Source organism: Pyxicephalus adspersus, chromosome 2 (assembly GCF_032062135.1).
Source record: "Pyxicephalus adspersus chromosome 2, UCB_Pads_2.0, whole genome shotgun sequence".
Lineage (NCBI taxonomy): Eukaryota > Metazoa > Chordata > Amphibia > Anura > Pyxicephalidae > Pyxicephalus > Pyxicephalus adspersus.
In genome coordinates, this window is record NC_092859.1 from 38,906,089 (window position 1) to 38,927,083 (window position 20,995).

Here is a 20,995-nt window from a genome sequence, read left to right on the forward strand (position 1 = left end):
TTTTTTCTGGCTTCTACGGCCGGGTAACAGACTCTGTTAGGACAGGGATCAGCAGCTTGCTTGTCCTTTGAAGTTACTTTCAGTTTCACTCTGCACTGCAGCCAGCATTGAGGAGTCACAAAGATGTACACAGTATCAGGTATCAGAGGATGTCTTATTTGCGGGGGTGCTTTATTTTAATTGTTTGAGCAAAAATCGGGGGGTGGCTTATTTGATGGGGATGCCTTATCATAGGGGAAACACGGTAGTTACAATGAAGTTAAAGCATTTATAACAAGACCATTCTGTGCGGATCTGCCCACTGGCTTTCCATTCAAAGAATAGGGGTGTCTTGACATGTGCCAGAAGCGAGGGTCAACTGTCTCTTTTACAGTTAGATCCCTGTCAGTCAAATCTACACTCTGCTTCTGTGTGAAACCAACTTAACCTCACAAGGGTGAGTAATTCTGCTGATGTAATACAGTCACAGAATACAGTTTCTTTCGATCAGACCACCACCCAGACATCGACCTAATGATGTCCTCACATACAATATATATTCCTAGATAGGCTGATCGATCCAAAAACTGCAGCAAACAATACCCACATAAAGGCACCACATCTGGACTGCAATAATGTATTATCATTTTCACTCCCAGTAAGGCTTTATAACCTCACTGTATGAGTACATCGGTATCATGCAACATTCATACAAAGTATTAGTTTATAGCAAGAAGTGCAGGTAAAAACCTACTGTCTCAGGTGAGTGAGCTGGTGGAAGAGAGCAAGGTGAAAACAGACATAAAAGATAAAAATGCTTACAAAAGCAAGCTGTGTGTCTGCTTTGACTGCACTCACCTCAGCCTTAGTTGTCGCTCATCCAGGAGTTCAGTCTTTCTTCATAACCGGGCATCAAAAACTGTTAAAGATAAATGTATTCTCCTCTCGAAGGAACAGAGACTTTTTGCTATAGAAGGAGCTTTTACAGACACAGTGAGAATGAGCAAAGGTGGTTATTGTTCTGATTTACAAGCCTGAACCCATAAAAAAAGGTGTAGATTATAAAATCTTTTGGTGATAGGAGTCAAAAGTCTTGTATATAGTATACTTGATGATTCCTTCTTATACAAAATCATAAAGTCCACATCAACTCCTTCCACACACATACAATTACTGAATTATTAGTTTCATTTATAGTCATACCACACACTTTCCTGGTATCCCTATTGGCTGAATAGATGCACACTTATATGAATGGCTGCTTCTGAAGCAATACAAATAAATCTCAATACAGCAATACAGTAGGATTCAAATTCTTGACGCTCAAGTGTAAATGTTGGACTTTTTTCTGAATCTTAGGACACACTGTTATCTTGTGTTCTACAGGTTTCCTGAAATTAGTGGTGGATCCCTCATTAGGTGATATTTATTGGCATGTTTCTCCAGGAAAACCATGAACTGGTGGTTGGCATCCTTGTTGGCATCAATGTCTTGCAGATGGCTCCAGTACTTTTTAGTTGATTTATCTGTCTCAGTAAATCAGTAATTCTGAATTTCCAAAGAGTGTGCCTGGATTAGGACAATATGTCCCATACACCTTCCCTTCTTCTTTGACTCTGCCACAGGAAAGGTAATGCTTTGAGACTATTGTTGTTATGTACTTGGTGCAGTACTCTTCCCATTCTTTACAATCATTCAGCATACAAGAAGCATTCCTAGCTTCTAATCCTGTTTCTAAGAACCTCAATCATCCGTCCACTCCTGCTGCCCACCTATGGTAACTTTAGTCACCTCTGGATTAATGTTTTGGGGATTCCTTTGATTTGTCCTTTTTGTCCCAGAGCCCTAAACATTATGAATTAGCTTATTTTAGACATGGTGGGCAGTTCCAATGTAATGGGTAACCTCAGCTCATATTTCCCTGTTGGGTCTGGAACGGTTTGGTAGTTGTGAACGGTGACAACGACCTTGTGCCCTACGATAGAAAGGACTTACTGAAGTTTCTGGAAAGCAGGCATATATATAGCAAAATATTTTCTTACACACTTGTTTACATTTGAATTGAATTCGAATGAATATCAATAAAGTTACAAACATGGACGAAATTGGAGAAATCACAACTGTTAATAAAATAACTTGAAAGTGACAAAAGTAAAAAAAAATGTCAGTTCTTTCCATTAATGATCAATAGGATTTAAATCAGGGCTAAAAGGCCACATCACAAATTTTCCATGTTTTGTTCTTAGCAAGTCTATGGTGCTTTTAGTTGTGTGTTTTTGGGCAAAGGAGGTTACACCTACAGTACCATGGACATTAAACTTGACATTTACAACTGTTGTCATAGGAGCAACAAGCTACTTGGAGATGGGCTTATAGCCTTTTCCTTTACCACACTGGTCTTCAACCTCTTTTTTGATCTCAGACTATGCTTCATTTGCTTTCTTTGGTCCATACTTAGTTTAGCATACACAATATCAGACCATTTCAAAATATTTTTGTTCAATAACCATTATGTTTTACATTTGCTTTTCTTAAATGATGTCATATCAAACGGGCATTCAGGTATACACTGGACAGTAGCTCTTCAATTATTTGCATGATAAGCCTTATGAGCTCTAAAAGTACCCACAAGTTTGTATGTGTGTGTGTGGGGTGGGGGTGATTGCATTAATCATTAAAAAGACAAGGAAAATGTATCAAATATTTATTTTCAAGATGAAATAAAGTGCACCATTAGGTTACAATTAGTCTTATACCATATATTAATAAATTAATAAATTCTACTGTTAGCAAATTAATAATAATTAACATAATAACATAACCTTTTTTTAATAAACATAGGACTGAGCTGGTCACATATGAATTGTTAGTGTTTGTAAACCATTTCTACACATGGCTAAAGATTTTTCTTTTTGTTTTGTTGCTTCCAGCTAATTTGTATCTTAAAACAGATGTATATTGTCTTTTCATATCTTTAATATTATTCCTTTCATTTTGTATTAATAAGGATATAACTGTCAAATCCAAATTTCATTAGCATTAAGAGCAGTTTGTACAGTAAGTCACATAGTATTTTCCAAGTTTTTACCCAGGTTCATGCAGCTTTGTTGAAGCCTTTTTCAACCCTTCTAGCTCAGGGGTACCATGGCAATATTTGTGATATGCACAATTCATGGTACATTGGCTCTTGCTTTGTTACCCAGGGAGAAAACATCACTGTTACAGATACCCAAATAGATCATTGGTTTTAGTAGTAAGTGATCTGAGAGGCTCTAACTGCTCATTGCTCAAGGAAACCCTTGCAACCGCTGGGCCAGTGTTTCTGAACCAGGGTTCCTCCAGGGATTTCTAGGGGTTCTTTGAAATATGAGCAATCTGTCTGGCCTCTCGAAGCAGTTTAAGTGAAACCAATAACCATAAGGGTGAGATTCTTCCCACTCACCATCACACTATTGTACTAGGAGTTGTAGATGATATAGTCATTGTAGCAGAAAAGTTGTTTTAGGGTTCCCTCATGTTAGAGGACCTTCAGCTGCAAGTTGGGGAATGTTCCACAGATGTTGATGCAAATACTGACTATCATCTTAAATATGCTGCCAGTAGGCTTCAATCGTGAACAGAAGTTTGGTGTCCATATAAATGTCACTTAAAAGCATTTAACAAAGGTGCTTGAAAACTTGTAAATACTTTTATAAGCTTTCTGTACACATTGGTCCTTCATAAAGTGAAATCCACATGTACAGGGCCTAGGATTGGCTAAAGAAAGAGAAACGGACCCTGATGAACACAAAAAACCTTTCCAACTTTTGGGGCAGCACAGTCTTTGTCTTGGAAAACAGTAAAGCCAAAAGTGGTCAGTATTGGCAGACTCAAGTACATCTATAATAAATTGATTAGGTATTTTTCAATAAGGCTACTAAATACTGAAATACTTTGAATTGTCCTGGTGATCAGTCTGATTTCTTGGTAGGCTCAGGAATGCTTTGAGTCAGAGGGGTGAAACCCAACAGTAAGATATGTCTGTCATAGGCTTTGGTTTGCTTGAAAACCAGGTCTGTGCCATGTAGTCGGTCAAGTACTCCCAATACACCGTAACACTGGTTAAACCTAGGTAATAAGCATATTATACAATTGTTTATCAGGCCAAATGTAAAGAGCTTTTGCAGTGTGTAGCTTTGAAAAACAAAACAAAATAAATTAAGTTCATATCTGCAACACTCTTTTTTGTCCAATGTTTAACCCTTCACAAAAGCTAAAAGTACAAAACATACCCCAAAAATCCAATAACCTTTTAAATTCCTCTTTAAGCTGCCAAATACAGTGCTTCTGCTGCAAATAAATCTCAAAGTTTTTTTCTATAATAACAGCTGATGTCAAAAGCCTTCAAGTAAATCTATTGCTTTGCCGTTCGCAAACAAAGCCTAAGTGCAGTTTAAACACAAAATGTAAAAATTAAACCCAGGCTGCTTGACTTACTTCAGGTGGTGGAAGTCATGAAATTCTGGAGATGGCAGGAAGGGGAGGTGGTAGCCACAATGTGAAATGGTAGTAGTGATCAGTGCAAGACAGAACCACAACATAATTGTTGCTACGTGGGAGCCCATCAGCATTGGTCCAGCTATGGAAGGCAACATGTTGGAAAGCTGTAGTAAGACCAGAAGAAGGAGATTATTCATTATAAAACCCTGAAGCACAACAGCTGCTCAGCGTTTCTGGGACAAAAATGCAGTGGAAGTATTTGTTTTTGTTATGATCCTAGAACTTAGTAAGCAGCAATTAGCATCCACATCTTATCCTGCCTTCTACATAATACTATTAGATGAAACTTGCACTAATGGAGATCATTCATTGTGCATATTTTGTAAGTTTTGTATACAGTATAGAACAGCAGTTGCCAACTGGTGATGGTCCGCAAGAAAATGTAGGTGCTCCATGGCTCTGCCCAGTGTGGTACAACCAAATGGTTTTTAAACAGTCCAAATTCTAGATAAAATATACACTTTTTTTTTGCAACCAACATGAGCAGTGATATACATGGAACAAGAAAAAAAAGCACCTTGCCATGCAAAATAACACAGAATGTTAATCCTCATGGGAATGCACAGGTTTTCAGAGCATTTTTTACTGCTAGTGAAGACCTTACCATAAATCTTAGCATAGTTTTACAAAAGCAATACTGCCTGAAGAAAATATGAAAGTATAGCTTCATTTCTGTTAGGTAAAAAAATAATCCTCCCTAGGTAAACTATGTACCCTGCAAGGATATTAACACACTTTGTATAAGATTTAAATGTTTCCTGTTATAAAAAAAAATAGCTGGTCCACCAGGTCCTATGGAATAGGATTGCTTAACCGGAATGTCTGATCCAATACATACAGCTGGTGCACTTTATGTGGAAAGCTGCATGTCTGCATCCTTTTAGAAGTGATTACACCTTGTGGGGTTTTCACCAAAACAAACTCCTATTGCTGGGGGTGCCTAAAATTTGACTCGTATTTTAGGGATCTATTTTAATCTAACATTCCCTCAGACATTCCCTTGTGGGGATGAATTACTGCCATTGAAACACAAGGACTTGGAAGTCTCCTACAAGAGAATGTTTGAGGAGATGTCTGATTCCCTGTTTTGTAAGTAAAGCCCTTAGTACAGACTTTTGGGAAAATCAGTGAACCATTCCCCTACACAGGAAATAAAATGTCTGGGGACTTTCAGGCTGCTATAATAAAATTACCACTGTAGGGTTTAAGGTTATGTTTAAGTGGCCATTAGAGGCCTTGCGACTCGCGATATTATCCACCATAGGCCAGGAACATTGACACCTGACAGCCTCCAATTACCCAAAGTGGAATATGCAAATGCTGTCTCTGTTACAAATGAGTTGACTTTTTTGGATGTCATTTGCTTTGTTATATGGTTTTTACTGAATTGTTTGTTCTCTATTATTGAAACTAAAATCACCACTGTAATCTAAAAACCGACAAACAAATATTCTGTATTACTATTAAATTACAAACTTAATTGTGGAGCAAATACATATTTATATTTTATTCATATATATTTTAAACAAAAGTAGAATTACTTTTCATATAAGGACAAAGTTGTCACCAAATAAACAGGACCAGAGCAGAAATAAAAAATTAGGCTATAAAGATATAAAGAGCTGAAATGGTTCCATATATCCTTTTCAGGCAGAATGGGAATATTTTTGATCATTAATAATAAACTAGCACCACTGAAGCTACTTTGTTCAGTTATTGTCTCCTACTTACAATATGTTCCAGGGGATGAGCATATAGTGACACTACTCCCACAGGGGCCGTCCACTCATGGTGCTGTTTATGGACATGTTTGTAAATGCTTGGGTGATGAAACAGCCTATACAATGCAAAACATATAACCAGTTACTGCACAAATACATTTTAAAATGTACCCCTATAAAGTTCTAGGTTTGAAAAGGTTGAGTATGGCATGCACTAGAACCTTTGTTGGATTTGTATGTTTATCCACATTGTAGATATATATATATCTTTAACTTCCTCTCGGGACAGGAAGTGCAGTGAAATGTCTCCAATGTGGACAAAATACTAAGAGATCTTAAACAAAACACTTTTTTAGTAAATGACAAAGGGTTGGTACCTCAGTCAGGATATTACTGCCTGTGGCTTCTTGTAATATAACAAACGCACCCCTCATTTCATGTCTTGCAGACAGTAATAAAAGGCTGACAGAAAGTCTTCCCAAGGCATGCAGGCCTGGAATTCTGACTCTTCACTAGCTGCATGCTTCCTCCATGTCAGTGGCCCACAATGTAGTTAAGCCAAGATCAGACCTGTTTTGTCAAGGTGCATGTAATCAAGTTAAAAAAAAAAACATATGCTTTAGTTCTATCCCAATCAATCTTTACCTTACCTGTGAGAATAGTAGAATAGTATTTCTTCAACAAGTGCAAAGATGGAGAGTTCCAGGAGGACCCAATGGAATGTGGGCAGTTCTGTTCCACATGGATTGCCCCGCCACTGCATGAATGGGTACATGAGAAGAACCATGGGGAATGAGAGGAAGACTTGGTTGAATACCACAACTTTTACTGCATGTTTCAGCTTACCAGGGTCCACCTAGATGCAGGAGATAGAAGACAATGATGTCAAACCAAGTCACATTAAGCAGTAAAATAAAGACAAGGACAACACCTTTAAGAACAGAAGCAGTTCCTAAATTAGTTCCTGACAGTTTCCATCTACAAATAGTCCTACAAATCAGTAAGAAGTAAAAATAAGCACTTTCATAGAATTCAAAGATCCATTATGTACAGCCTAGACCTAAGATCCAAACTTATTCTATACGAACAAAGTATTAAGGAATTAATGTGAATTACCCTTTGAACTAACATATTTCTAGGACTAAATTGCTGGCAACTTGTGGAACAAATGGGTGGTTGTTACTTTTTAAATCTGGTTCGAAACCTAGGCGTAAGCTGTGTATTTGACTTTACCCCAAAGCAATGGTTAAATTGTATGTAAAGCTAGGACTTTTTATGTTAAAATAGCAATTGGTTAAGACCCTGTAAGGATTTTGTTCTGCCATTGGGAAGATTAACACTTACTTCCTATGAAAGGTATTCTCCCCACCCACTAACTTAACCAATTAAAAAGCTTTAAAACATTGCCTAAAATATGGGATTGCATGTTACATCTTAGGCTTTTAGACCTAATGGCCTTTGCCCAAATAAACACTGCAATCTTTTGGTGAAATCCCTGGTGAAGGATTTGGGAGTTCACTTTTCCCCTTGCATCATTTTGCTGCGAGAAAATTCTTTCACTATCTCTTATGTCAGACTTTGACTGTGTTTAGACTAGTGGCATAAGTTCACATCTTTCTACAGAAATTAGAAAATGCCTGTGTAAGTGTTTTTGGCTATTTTAATACCTAAAAGTCTTCTTTAACCCCCTAATATGGAAACTAGACTAAACGGTAGTTTGGGACCTTTCTGGATAGGAAATGGGGCAGCAAGTGTATGTGCCAATTATCTTATTTTTTAAAGGTTCTATGGAATTTGTTATGCTGACAAAGGAAGGGGGAAAAGCATGTACCCTCCCTACCTTTTGGCAACAATCATATACCTGCCTATCCCCCTTGGGGACTGCCCCAGCTAAATGCAATGATGTGAGTTCCACCCACTGGGGCAGATTTTATGTTATTGTTCATGTGTTTAACCAATCCAACAGGACAGCTGTCCTTTGCTGGATTTGCTGAAAGGAAGCATCAGAAAGTAGTCACTGCTGGAGGGAATAGTTGTTTTTGTACCACACAGGATTTTGTAAGTATTAGTTAAAAAAGGAATAAAGATTTTTTTTTTATTCTGTGGTGTCATTATTTCCAGGGCTTCATTACCCTATATGGAAATGGGAAAGGGGTAATATGTACCCATGTAGTCATTACCCAGGGTAAGGAGGTTGATATTTGACAGGCCCTTATTAAAAGTAGATTTCAAATAAGCTTCCCACCCGCAGACCCCCACTATAAGGGGCAAGCACAGGCCTGTTTTTTTTGCCAAAAGTAAAGGAAAACCATGTAGACCCCTTACCTTTTCTGGAAAACCAGATAAAAAATAAACAAACCTCTTCATGGCAATTTTAACTGTTTTTTTTTGCAGGAGGTTTTGAGTAGTAAAACTTCTTAGAAAACCTGCTAGTCAAAACATGTCTATATTTGCTTTTGCTAAATATAACTGAATTGACAATGTATCAACATTTGTGTGCTATAAACCTCACTTCTCCACTATCTATCCTGCTCACTAATTTTAGTGTCACCCCTATCCCATGTATCTAAATTGGAATCCAACACCTCCAAATGCTATACAAATATAGCAACTATAGAACTAAATCTTTTCTCATGGTGGCATCTTTTTTCATCCAGGATCTTCTACCTAGCTACATTGTCTTTTTGAAAAATATGGATTTCCAGACAAAACATTATGTCTCCTACACATACACATACGTTTTTTTTTTAAACTGAAACTACCAGTATAACAGTTTGAATACCAGTCAAAAAAGCCCTGTCTAACTCAGGTCCGAGTACTTTTACTTGGGCATAACATTTCCCTAAAACCACAAAATGCCCCCCTCTTCCTGCATTAATTTCACCTTCTTCTTTCTCACCTCACCCACCCATCCTTTCTTGTGCCCCCCCTCCCAAAAAATTACTATCCCATCCACTCTTCTTTATTTTCTGCCTTTGTGACTTACTTAAACTCTGTACCTAAATCCCTTACCCATTCTTTCTTACACCTCAACCTCCTTATACAACATGTCTGGACAAACTTTTTTATCCGCTAAGTGCTGTAGCAAATTAAAAAAAAAAACTGCATTAATAGCAGTTAAAGTCTCAACCCTTAAGGAACAGCCCAGCTCTCTGAAATGTCCCTTTGAACACCTAATCAAAAGAAGGAGATGTTGATTACAGGAGAGCTCCGCTGGACACTGTAGAGTTTGTGAGAACTGTGGTCTAAGCAGCACTTTGCCCAAAAAAATTGTCAGTTTTTAAAAGTGACAGTTTTTTACTGTATTTTCAGTCTGACTGGGATCAATTAATGATTAACATGTTTCCACCTCAGAATGTGACCTGTGCTACTTTTATTCAAACAGTATGGATATTCAGCAAAACCTACTGGATCATTTTTTTCTGGCTGGATTTTGTAGCGGGTAATGAAGTTCGGTTTTCCAGTTAGGTCGATCATCATTAGCACAGCATTATATATCCAGAATGACAAGCTAGGGATCAAAATTGCTCCTGCAGGACAGAGAGAATGACAATTCATGTCCGGTGTTTAACATAATATAAAAAAATATGTAGACAATTTCAGTAAGGAAAATAAGATACTTGTCAGTTCAACACTAATCCAACTGCAGCTGTCATGTTTTGTAGTAGTGACAGAAATGTGAAAATATTTAATTAGTTGCCATGACTAATAAACTGTCCTTCCTTCTTGTTCATATATATGTATGCCAACAAAAGAAATAAACATGACAATACCAAAAGATTTGTAAATGCAACAATTTTGTTTTGGGAGAAGTGGTACATTTTCTGATATAAATGTAGGGGTTCCAATATTTTAGGTCATGATTTATATATATATATATATATATATATATATATATATATAAGCTGTCAATGAAGAAAATACATGTATACCATTTCCAAGCCATTTGGCAGCTAAAACCAGAATCTTGAATATAAAATTAATGCTTTAGTTGTTCTTAAATCACAATTGAAATGGTTGAGCTAGTCCTGAGATGTAGGTGGGCTGGTGCCTTTACTTTTCTTTTCTAGTCTCGTAGATTGTAAGCTCTTTGTGGCCTCTCCTCCTTTGTCACTGTCTGTACTTGTCTTTCATTTGCAACCCCTAACTATTTAATGTACAATGCCTAATAAATTGGCACTAAATAAATCCTGTTCATTCTTCTTCTTCTTCTTCTTCTTCTTATTATTATTATTATTATTATTATTATTATTATTATTAATAATAATAATTTTATTATTATTATCATTATTAATGTTATTATTATTATTATATTATTATTATTATTATTATTATTGTTATTATTAAGAATAATAATAATAAGGCATTGCAGTTTGGTCACAATCCGCAATGCCCTCCCCACCTGTGTATCGACAGTGAAGAAAAAACAATGGACTGAGAATGGATAAGTAACCCTCCCATTTCTTTTACTGTCACTAGATTGCTTATTATAACATGTGCATCCAACAGCGTCTGATTTGTTCAAAGTTTGTTATAAAGACAAATTCAAAGAATAAATACAGACAGTAACTGCCTTAAATTGTGCATCTGAATTAAACTGGAGTGTAGCTGTTAAGCTTCAGAGAAGTAAAACAAGACATACTGGCTCATAATGAAGGACCAGTTGTATGATTACTCACCCAAACAGTATAAGGCTAATTCATTTCCACCATAGTAGCTGTGCAGCTTCACCCACTGGGCCTGCCAGAAGTCACCTGATGCTCCCCAGAAACGCTGAAGGTGCCTAAAACAAGGATACAGTCAGGAAAAATAATGTACAATGGGATAGCTTGGGTTCAGGATGTCAATATATAATCAGTGAGATATGCATTTAATTACTGCAACTCCATTCCTCTGAAACAACCAGCTGCAGCTTAGTAAGAGTATAATAAATAAACATTTAGTTTGAATTCCAGACAGTTATTAAAAATACCATTTACACTAAGATGTAATGGTAAAAATAATACAATTTTTCCTATGCTATGTCAATTCTAAATTCTACTGTTACTGTGCCACTAGGTAAATCTGCTTCTACCAGGTCCTTCCCAGTGACATCACACCTTCATCACACACATTGGCCTTCTCCTATATCTGTCTTCCAGAACATACACATTGGTCTTTCCCCGGAATCCCTCCTTCAGCACATACACAATGATCTTCCCCTTTCATCTCTCCTCCAGTGCATGAACATTGGTATTTTCCCTGCATCCCTCCTTCTACACAATCACATGCTAGCCCTTTCCCTGTAACTTATCTCCAGCACACACACATTGGTCTTTTTTTTCTGTATTTATCCTCCAGTACAAATATGTTAGGACCTTCCCCTGTATCCCTTCAAAGCTTTGCTCAATTTGTCATGTCTCTAGCACTACCTCCACTGTTTATGGACTCACAGTCCATGTTAATATCTTGATTATATTTTAGTGTTTCCTTTTTAACTCCCTTTGTCCCCAATTGTATTAGCACACTATGTTTTAGTATCCTCCCCACTACTTTAACAAACCACAGAGCTGCTAACACAATTGGTGCTACCCCCACTGTCCAAGAATAATCTGCTCCATTTTTAGCATCTTTATTTACTAAACCTCTGAAAAAACATTTCTGTATAGATCTTAACTTCCTGCTTCTGCTTTTTAATTATTCAGTTTTGTTAATGGTAATATCTGCACAAAATAAATCCATGGAAGTAAAACACAGATACACACTGCATGCATGTGAGTTATTTATTTAGCCTATTGCCATGAGTTCAGAGTTAATGGGTCATTGACTTGTGATAACATAGATGAAAAGCTGCACTAAACTACAGTCACAAGACCAAGTCTCACATAATAGGAAGCCACATAAACCAGAATAGATTCAGAGCTGTCTAGAACTGCTGAAAGCTTTAGCTTCTACATTTAACCTTTATGAAGACATTTTACTATTACTACAGATATGGGATGTTCAGGAACATACTGTACAGGGTTAGTAACTGATAGCTTTTACATGCGGAATCCTTTAAGGATCATGTGATATACAGTAGCTAAGTATATGGTTTTAAGGCAATCTCATTTTCATTCTACCATTTCATTTCTCCTTTTAATTATTTTGCATTTGAAGCATGTTTTGTGAATATATCACTTGACTTTACATTGCTGGTCAAACTGTGCACAGGAGATGGCAGCAAAGATGTCTCCAGTATCCCAGAAAAAGTGCCTAGGAAAAGTATGAATTTTGTTTTGCTTTTTATGGTCAAGCCCAATCCATGAATTTTCTGCACATGCATACTTTCCAACTTTTTGGAATGCAAGAAAAAGGACACCTTTTAGCACAAAGTACATGCCCCCGACAATTCCTCAGTTCGTTAGAGGATGTCAGAACTAGAATTGAGGGAAAATCTTCTCCAAGGACATACAGATATTATTTAGGGCCAATATAGACGTATGCCCTGTAGGCATGCAGGTGTGTTCCTGTATAGCATGATGTGTTGCCTTAGGCAATCTCTACTTAACTAAGCTGCCTGGAAAAGTAATTAATTAATTTGTTTAATCATCACTCTAGAGACTTCTTTTTTAACTTGCACACTTTACCACCATAGGTTAAAGCTGACTGATTTCTGTGTGCCTGTTAGTTGATGAAAAAAATAAAATAATCAATTTTAAGAGGAGGCCTCCAGCACACATATCTCATTGGAAACCCAACAACTGTGTTGTCAGGTGTTGTGCAAATAAATTATTTGGATTCTAATAGAACAGATTGTCTCTGAAGGGAAACAATATATTTAGGTATTTATTGTGGAGTTACTTTAATGAAGGGAGTTTTTTTTCTTGAACGTATCACTAAAGTACAGCAGCCAAGAGCTGTGAAATGGAACTACAAAGATTAAAGCTTTCTATCTGTGCTGTTTGACCCTGCACCTTGCCAAATTGCTTGCTTGTTCCCATATGGAAAAGCACTAGACCAACCATGCCCCAATAATTACATTAATATATAACATGGATGTAGCTGATACATTTTAGAGACACAAAATGGAACATAACAGATTTCTGTGCATAACCTCACCATGTGACTGTGTTTCTGAAGGCAGCAAACGTTAGAAGCCCAGTGCCTATTACAAAAGCTGTTTTCTTCACGGAGTCCCAAAGCTGTCCATCCTACAGTGATGTAAACACAGCAACATGAACAGGATGTAAATATGGTATCTGTTAAAATGGTCCCATTATAAGCTGTTAAAAATATAATAAAAATATGGATGTTTAATACATGTGAAAAGAGTATTCCATACTCTTTCATATATATATATATATATATATATATATATATATATATATATATAAATATTTATTCTACCTTCAACTTTTTGTGGGGGATATATTTGGGAGCATGTCCTGACCAGGGATCTTTTAGATATTCAAGAAGAGCATCATCTGTCAATCATTCATTATAATATTCATCATATTGACAGTAATATTGGACATTGACATTTACCCCTTTAGACCCCAGGTTTGCAGGTTACCTAACAGGAGGCACGGCTCTTTTTACATGTGCTTTTTTGTTTACCAAGGTGTTCTAAATAGCTTGTTGGCAATGGTCACCAACCTTTCTGATAGCAGGGCCTGGAAAAATAGAATAGCCCGGAAGGATTGGGGGATATCTTGCAGGACTGAATAACAAGGAGTGAAAAAATGCCACACTGGATTACTATACAGTTAGTGAATGTCTCTGCAGGGACAGCTGCCAGACAAATGTCAGTACATGGAAATGCAACCTAGGAACCATTCACAGTTATTTTAACCCAATGTGTGCCTGGATCCAGGGCATGAAGGGTTTGGCACACATCACATACCCACTAGCTCGCCATTGGCTGGAGAGGATGCTGCTGACTTACTAAGAAAAGTCATTATTTACATGAAGACACATGCTGTGTGCGGTATTGATCTGGTTATATATTATCACTTTCTTGGGGGTCTAAATCAGTCCATCTGGAAATGTCAACATGGCGATTCTCCAGAAAGATGGTGATCCAATGTTATATGCTGTCCAATCAGACACAACCTGAGTTTCACTTCTGCTGTCCAATTGGAAAACCCCCAACATTACAGAGATTTCATGATGTCAGCTTTATATAAACATTTACTGATATCATTCACAGGAATTCTCTTGACTTCCAAATTTTTCCATATACATACAGTCCAGAGTCCATATACCTTAACCAGCCAAGGAAACTACATTTCCCACTGAAAGTGGAAATATGGAAAATGTAACAATTTCAGGTACTCTCTACACATGTGTGTACCTACCTCCTACCCATCCAAACCTAACACTGGGTCTAAATAGGTTAATGTCAATGTCCGCATCCGTCTATTGCCCGGGGGTTGAGGATCTTTGGTCTAGAAAGATCAGTTGTTGAAACCAAAATGTACACAAAACTGAAAAGGGCATTAGAGCGGTAAATCATGCTTTATCAGATTGCTTGGTCTGAAATGTAATTTAAACAAAGCCAGGTACATTGCAGTCTGCTAATGCTGTGTTTTCATGTTAGCTTACCTAATCATTAGTCATTTAATAAATATATATAATATAGTATCCACTGGGACATTACCTAATCTATATTTCTGTCCTTTCCCATGGTTTATTTATATTCCTAACTCAGGTTCCACACATATTCTCATAGGGCTGCCACCTGAACATGTAGCCCATACTTGGGAGTCTGTAAAGCAGTAAATGTCACTTTCACCAAACATTCTCTGTTGGTGAATCAGTCACCTAGAAGATTCACCTGCAGTAAATGTTTACTTAATGTCATATTCATTGCTTTAAAAATATGTTGTTTAAAGTTTTCATGTTACCCGGCTTCTGCGTTCCAAGGAAGTAGAGGTGTCACTTTTTCCCATCTGTAAATAGAAAGACATTTACCCATCAATTTTAGGCAAAACTATATGAAGAAGCACTTAAGGTGGAACATGAGGCCTATTATCAGATGTTGCCTTAATGTAAAAAAATAAGGTTGTTCCAAAAGCTCAATAGTTGAAACTAGATTTACAAAATAAAGTGAATAAAAGCAACAAATCCTCCTCTCCCTTGATTTGGCTCTGACCAAAGTTTTAGTCAATTGTATTCAGAGACAGCATAACTGAAGCAACAAAACAATTTAGCTCTTCATTAAAGAATCCATAGTACAATGGACAATGCTTTGGCAGGGCTATAGTTTGTATTATTTGAAAAACAAAGACTAAATAATTAGTAAAAAGTTAGAAATCAATACAGTTAAAATGTTTGAAATGTAAGACAAAGAGACCCAATGTCCATACATTGTCAGAGTTTTTTTTATTATTATCTTTATGCATGGCGTCACTAACACAAAACACAAGGGCTGCACGTACACTTTGGTATCAGTTTGTGATTACAGTTCAATATCTAGTAATACATACCGGTAGTATACCCAGTGTTTTCAACACTGACAGAGAGATACTGTATCAGTACAGCAGCACTACTGAAAAATAACAACAAAACCCATTCACTCTGCTAGGAGTAGACAAAATGAAGGTAAGGGTGGCACTATAAGTGAGCGTGGTTACAAAGAGTCCGGGCCTACAATAACCCATATAATAATAAATACCCCACATCAATAACCTCCAAATAAAAAAAATTTAAACAAAGTGACATGAGTGCCAGTGGGAGGAACCACAAAACACAGCAGGAGACTGGAAGAAGGGACACTCTCTGAAGTGTCAGTTCTGAAGAAAACACACAATATCTCATCATCAGAATGACCTTTGGCAAAGCAAGCGCGAAGGTGAGGAGCCAATCTTGACTCTAATAAAAAAAGTCCAAATATGCATGTCTCTGAAAGGACTGATTGTTATGACAGTTTTCACCTAAGTTACTAATTTACAAAATGTAACAATTGATAACCCATTATATTACAAAGACATATAATAAATTATAATTATGAGATGGGTTATTTATAGCTATGTTATTTATATGTCATGTAAATTACAGTAATGTGGGTGGAGATGCTGTTAAGGCATCTAGATGGGTAGATATAGGGTATTTTGATGGATCAGTGCTCTGCTCTGCATGTTTGAGCCTCCTTTAGTTGTGTTAACAATAACACCTTCAAAGTAGGTGCTAACCTTTCCCCAATTTTTCCAAAGTATATTTTTAAGTGTTTTCACTTCATTGGAATTTAAATATGTATGTAGGTCTTGCTATAATTTTCTTTCACAATAATGCTCATTCTAGTGTTGAGCTTAAGACCTTTTGCTGATAGACATGTTTCTAAAGCTAGGTACACACTTGCAATAATTATCGTTAGAAAACGAACAACTAACGATTATGCACGATTATTTTGAACCATCGTATTGTGCACAATTCTGTTGTAACAATACGATAGTTCAAATATAATCCACCAATAGTGTACCCACGCTAGATATGATCGTTTGAGCGCTGCACGTGTGACATGTACAGGAGAAAGTGTATTGCAGAACCATCCACGATCACTGAACGACTGTACACACAACAGATAGTGAACGATCCTCGCCCAATCAGATCCACCGGGACAGTCGTTCGTTTCCAGCGACAATCCCCGTTCGTCAGCGTCATTGTGCACTTTTTTTTGTTAACAATTATCGGACGATTGGTTGTTAGTCGTTCATTTCCAACGATAATTTTTGCAAGTGTGTACGCAGTTTAAGTGCATGAAATACAGTCCTTACATAATGCTGGTGTTCAGCTCACCCAGGTATCAAATCTGTTATTGCCTAATTAATGTGTATTGTTCACAGTGAATATCCATAAAGTCATCCAGAGACAGGACTTCTACAGATATGTCATTACTTCACCAATAAAAGGTGTCAACAGAAAACATGTTTATACTGTGTGAAAGGCACGGGTGACATTTTACAGTGTCCAACATACTCAATAACCACCTGCCTGGAGCTTGAACTAGCTGCACCTGTTATTTATGATTCAGGATTTGCTGAAACAGTGTACCAAGCATTAAACTAAACAATACTTTCAAAAGTCTAAATTAAAAATTCTATTTTTCTAATGTGCTTGAAAATTACGCTGAATTACATTTTCCAACTTACAGCTGAAAGCAGTGCTGGCCAAGTTTATTGATATAGTGACCTCTAGTTCAGCCCCAACATCAAGAAGGGGAGGCTCATATCTGTAGAGACTGCAAATATACTTCAGAAGATGTATCATGATAAGGATGCAGACTGGTCAAAGAGTGCAGCCATGCTAAAGGAGATGGTCAGGGTCTGCGACCATGCTATGGATGTTGTTGGAGACTAGAGGCATGCTTTAAGAGACAATCATGGACTGGAAACTTGAGACTGCTTGAAATCATTAATAATACAGAAACCTTAATTTTTTTTTTGACATTTGTTTTCTTTAAAGCACAGCAGAAAATGGATATAGTGCAGAGAAATGATAATGTAATGTTAAAAATAAACCAAGCCACAATTTTTAGAAGGCCATCATAAGAAGTTTCCTTCTGCTGCCTTGATAATCCAGGCACCTATGTAAGAAAAACACAGACCAATGTCTGCAGTTGCCCTGAAGTTAAAGACCCACAGTCTGGACATTGATTTAAGGGATCATGAACTTTTAGGACTAAAACCCCCTGCCCTTCCTTCCTTCCTTCCATAAGTCATGGGTCTGGGTGGGACTGAGAACTTTTGGAATGGGACATAAACACAACCAACTTGCCCTTTCATGGTGGTGTCAGCTTTTTTGTGTTAAAGAAGGTAGACTATGTTTGCCATGGTACAGCCAAAATTGCACTTGGTATTCAATTACAGCTTTCAACATTTAATCACATGACAATTTAGAGCTGCAGTAGTAGTCTCTGCTAAAAGACATCCCTCTCTGGATGTAGTGGTCACAGCTCTGGACAGGAAGCAGGTAACTTTATGTTGTGAAGCAGCTGTCACCGACTGGGAGCCCCCTCTGCTGTTTTTCTCCACTTGAGATCACAAACCCAACAAATCTTGTTTCTACTGGCTTAATGGGCGAATGACCCATATACCCAGATGAGTCCTTCTCTGACTCAGCCATTGAAACCATAAATAGCCTAAAGTATCACTGGGCTGCTGAGATCTAATTTGCACTGCTCTTTTATAGCTATTAGCCTTGGCCCCTCTACATGCAGTTTGCAGAATCAGATAGCATGGTATTTGATGATTGCTTCAAGCTTCATGCTGCACTTGGTAAATTCTTTATTAGGGATGGAGGTACATGCATTTAGCTCCAGGATCCTGGAAATGGTTCAGAACCAACTTTCTTTTAGTTTGTCTTACCTGATACATGCACATGGGACTTTGCATTCCCCCTAGCATTAGAGGAAGCCAGCATACATATGTGTCAGAAAACATGAAGCAATAGGGCTGTGTCTTCATAGGCAAGTGGGGACCTGTCTGTTTTTATATTGTCTGTATTGTAAAGCTATCACTGCTTTAGATTTATTCTCTAAAACACAAATAAAATAGTAATAGGCAAAGCCCCTAACAAAGGAGTGGGACATCCCCATAACATTTCTAACAGAGATGAAGACCTGGAAACCTATTACGGGTAATGTTAATTATTTTTAATACATCTCTTTATACAATTTAAAAGAGAGAGAGACTCCAAAGGAATTCACTTTGCTAGAACCCAGCACTGAATCATATTGCATATTACACAACATATTACAGCACTGCGTAATATGTAGGCGCTATATAAACCCTGTTTATTATTATTATTAATATAATAATATTATTATTAGTTGTCTCCCTTTCACTTTCATTACGATTGTTCCTTGTCCATCGTCCGTGGTTCTGCCAGGACGGTTGTTCAGGCGATGGACGACGGGCGCTGTACACACGCCAGATTCTCGTCAGATATCAGCCCTATGCCGATTTTTGGGTGAGAACCATTGGATGTGTTTACGTAGCTTTAGTTATAATGATTTGATCCTGAGCCTCTAAGATTGAAATAAATAATATAAAAGGAAAGGCCAAGCAATTTCATGAGACTGTACAACAATCCTCCTCCAAATGGTACATAGCTAGAAATGATCAACTCAGTCAGTAGAGTAAAAACTACCAATAATGTCAAATGGGTGGGCCTGGAAATGCATTTGCAGAAACATGCTGTTTGACTTCTTGGTATGTAAGGCTAGGTACACACAGCAGATGATTCTCGTCCGACAATTGCTTTAGGGCTGATATCGGACGAGAATCAGGTGTGTGTACAGCGCTCGTTGATCCACGGACGACGAACGACGAATGATCCTAATGAAAAGGAAGGGGAGAAAGTGCACCCCTACCCTCTTTATAGAACAGAATAGCGCTGTATGTACAGAACTCGTTCATTCATCGTGCAATCCTTTCCAACGAAATTATTGCAGGTGTGTACGCAGCCTATTTGAATTGAGCTATTGTTTAAAAATCTGGATATGATAGCTGGTAGTTGGATAAAAGGGCATTATATCGCCAATACAGTGATTTTAATACCATAGTGTCTTCCTCAGAATTGGTCACTTCACTGGCTGCACATAAAGCAGAGTTTTTTTTTTTTTGCTACAGATGTTTATAAATTATCATTCATCTTTTCCTGATAATACTGATTGTTAAATAAATAACCAACATAAATAATTTTTAAATACAAGTTTTACATGTAAAGCCTTTAAACATAACACATGGAGCCTGTTCTACAAGTACACAAAAACAATATTTGTAATTTACAATAATAAGAAATTCTAAACTTTCTGACAATAAAGGAATGAATTCATGAAAGTGGGAGATTTCAAGTTTTCATAGCTTACATTTGAACACTTTACCTTTGCTTCTTCTTCCTTTATCTTATCCAGGAACAGCCAGCTCTGTTTCTTTGCAGATCTTTATTGTTATATCTTTTGACTGCTTCTCAAACCCTGAACTGGGAGTCCACGCCTGCTTATGATGCTGAGCCATAGAGCAAAGAGTTACAATAAAATCTTGGAACACCTCTTAAAGGGACAGGCCATACTGAACTCAGCAAGCACAGCTAACACTGTATATTGGTTTACAGTATTTAAAGTGGAACTGAAACCTGCTCAGCTTAATACTTGGTATGTGGCAACAATTTCTTAAATCACCAAAATATAACTGTTTCCTGACACCCTGAGATGCTTAGGTATCTCCCCTGGGTCAGATGTAGAATGAGCCTAGATCAGGGGTGGGCAAACTTTTTGACTCAGGGGCCACAATGGGTTCTAAAGTTTGACAGAGGGGCCGGGCCAGGATCAGATGGATGAAGCGCCAAGACGGGTGTCACTGAACGTGACGTCATGATGACATAACACCGTCATTCTCCCATTGTTGCCTCGTACAGTTCCCGCTCATCAACCTTTCTACCGACAAGACCAAACCACTGATTGCTATTTGTGACCACTGATACCAAACTCCTTTATACAAAGGTTCCAGTTTTGGATTCCCACAAGTACAGATCATTTCAGAACTTTAAATTCCCTGCACAACACATATATTTTTATCAGACAATAAGCCAGATCTTTAGAATAAAAAACACCAATCACAAGAATATTTTGTGGTGTGTCCAACAAGCAAGGACACAGAGTTTACAGGACAGATCTTCAAATTCCTGACTGTCCATTGAAAGCAGGGGCACTCTCCCATCACAGATTTGAGCCTGCCTGGGATTTGTATAGGGGACCACCAAACGGGCCTGATTAATAGGCCTAACGGGCCGTA

At 37.5% G+C, this 20,995-nt stretch overlaps 1 protein-coding gene across 2 annotated transcripts; it reads right to left on the reverse strand.

The window, feature by feature from the left end:
* Window positions 1–2,670: 2,670 nt before the first annotated feature.
* On the reverse strand, window positions 2,671–20,206 carry LOC140323438 (fatty acid hydroxylase domain-containing protein 2-like). Of its 2 annotated transcripts, none has more exons than XM_072400483.1 (9): window positions 20,086–20,206; window positions 15,107–15,151; window positions 13,320–13,411; window positions 10,919–11,022; window positions 9,648–9,769; window positions 6,890–7,095; window positions 6,250–6,355; window positions 4,456–4,622; window positions 2,671–4,086 (listed from the first exon to the last, which is right to left on the reverse strand). In XM_072400483.1, the coding sequence occupies exons 2-9, from the start codon at window positions 15,149–15,151 to the stop codon at window positions 3,930–3,932; spliced, it is 999 nt and encodes a 332-aa protein (XP_072256584.1). In that variant the 5' UTR covers window positions 20,086–20,206; the 3' UTR covers window positions 2,671–3,929. The 2 variants fall into 2 exon arrangements, with proteins under 2 accessions (XP_072256584.1, XP_072256585.1); XM_072400484.1 differs by having other exon boundaries at window positions 20,071–20,171.
* Between the last annotated feature and the right edge of the window lie 789 nt (window positions 20,207–20,995).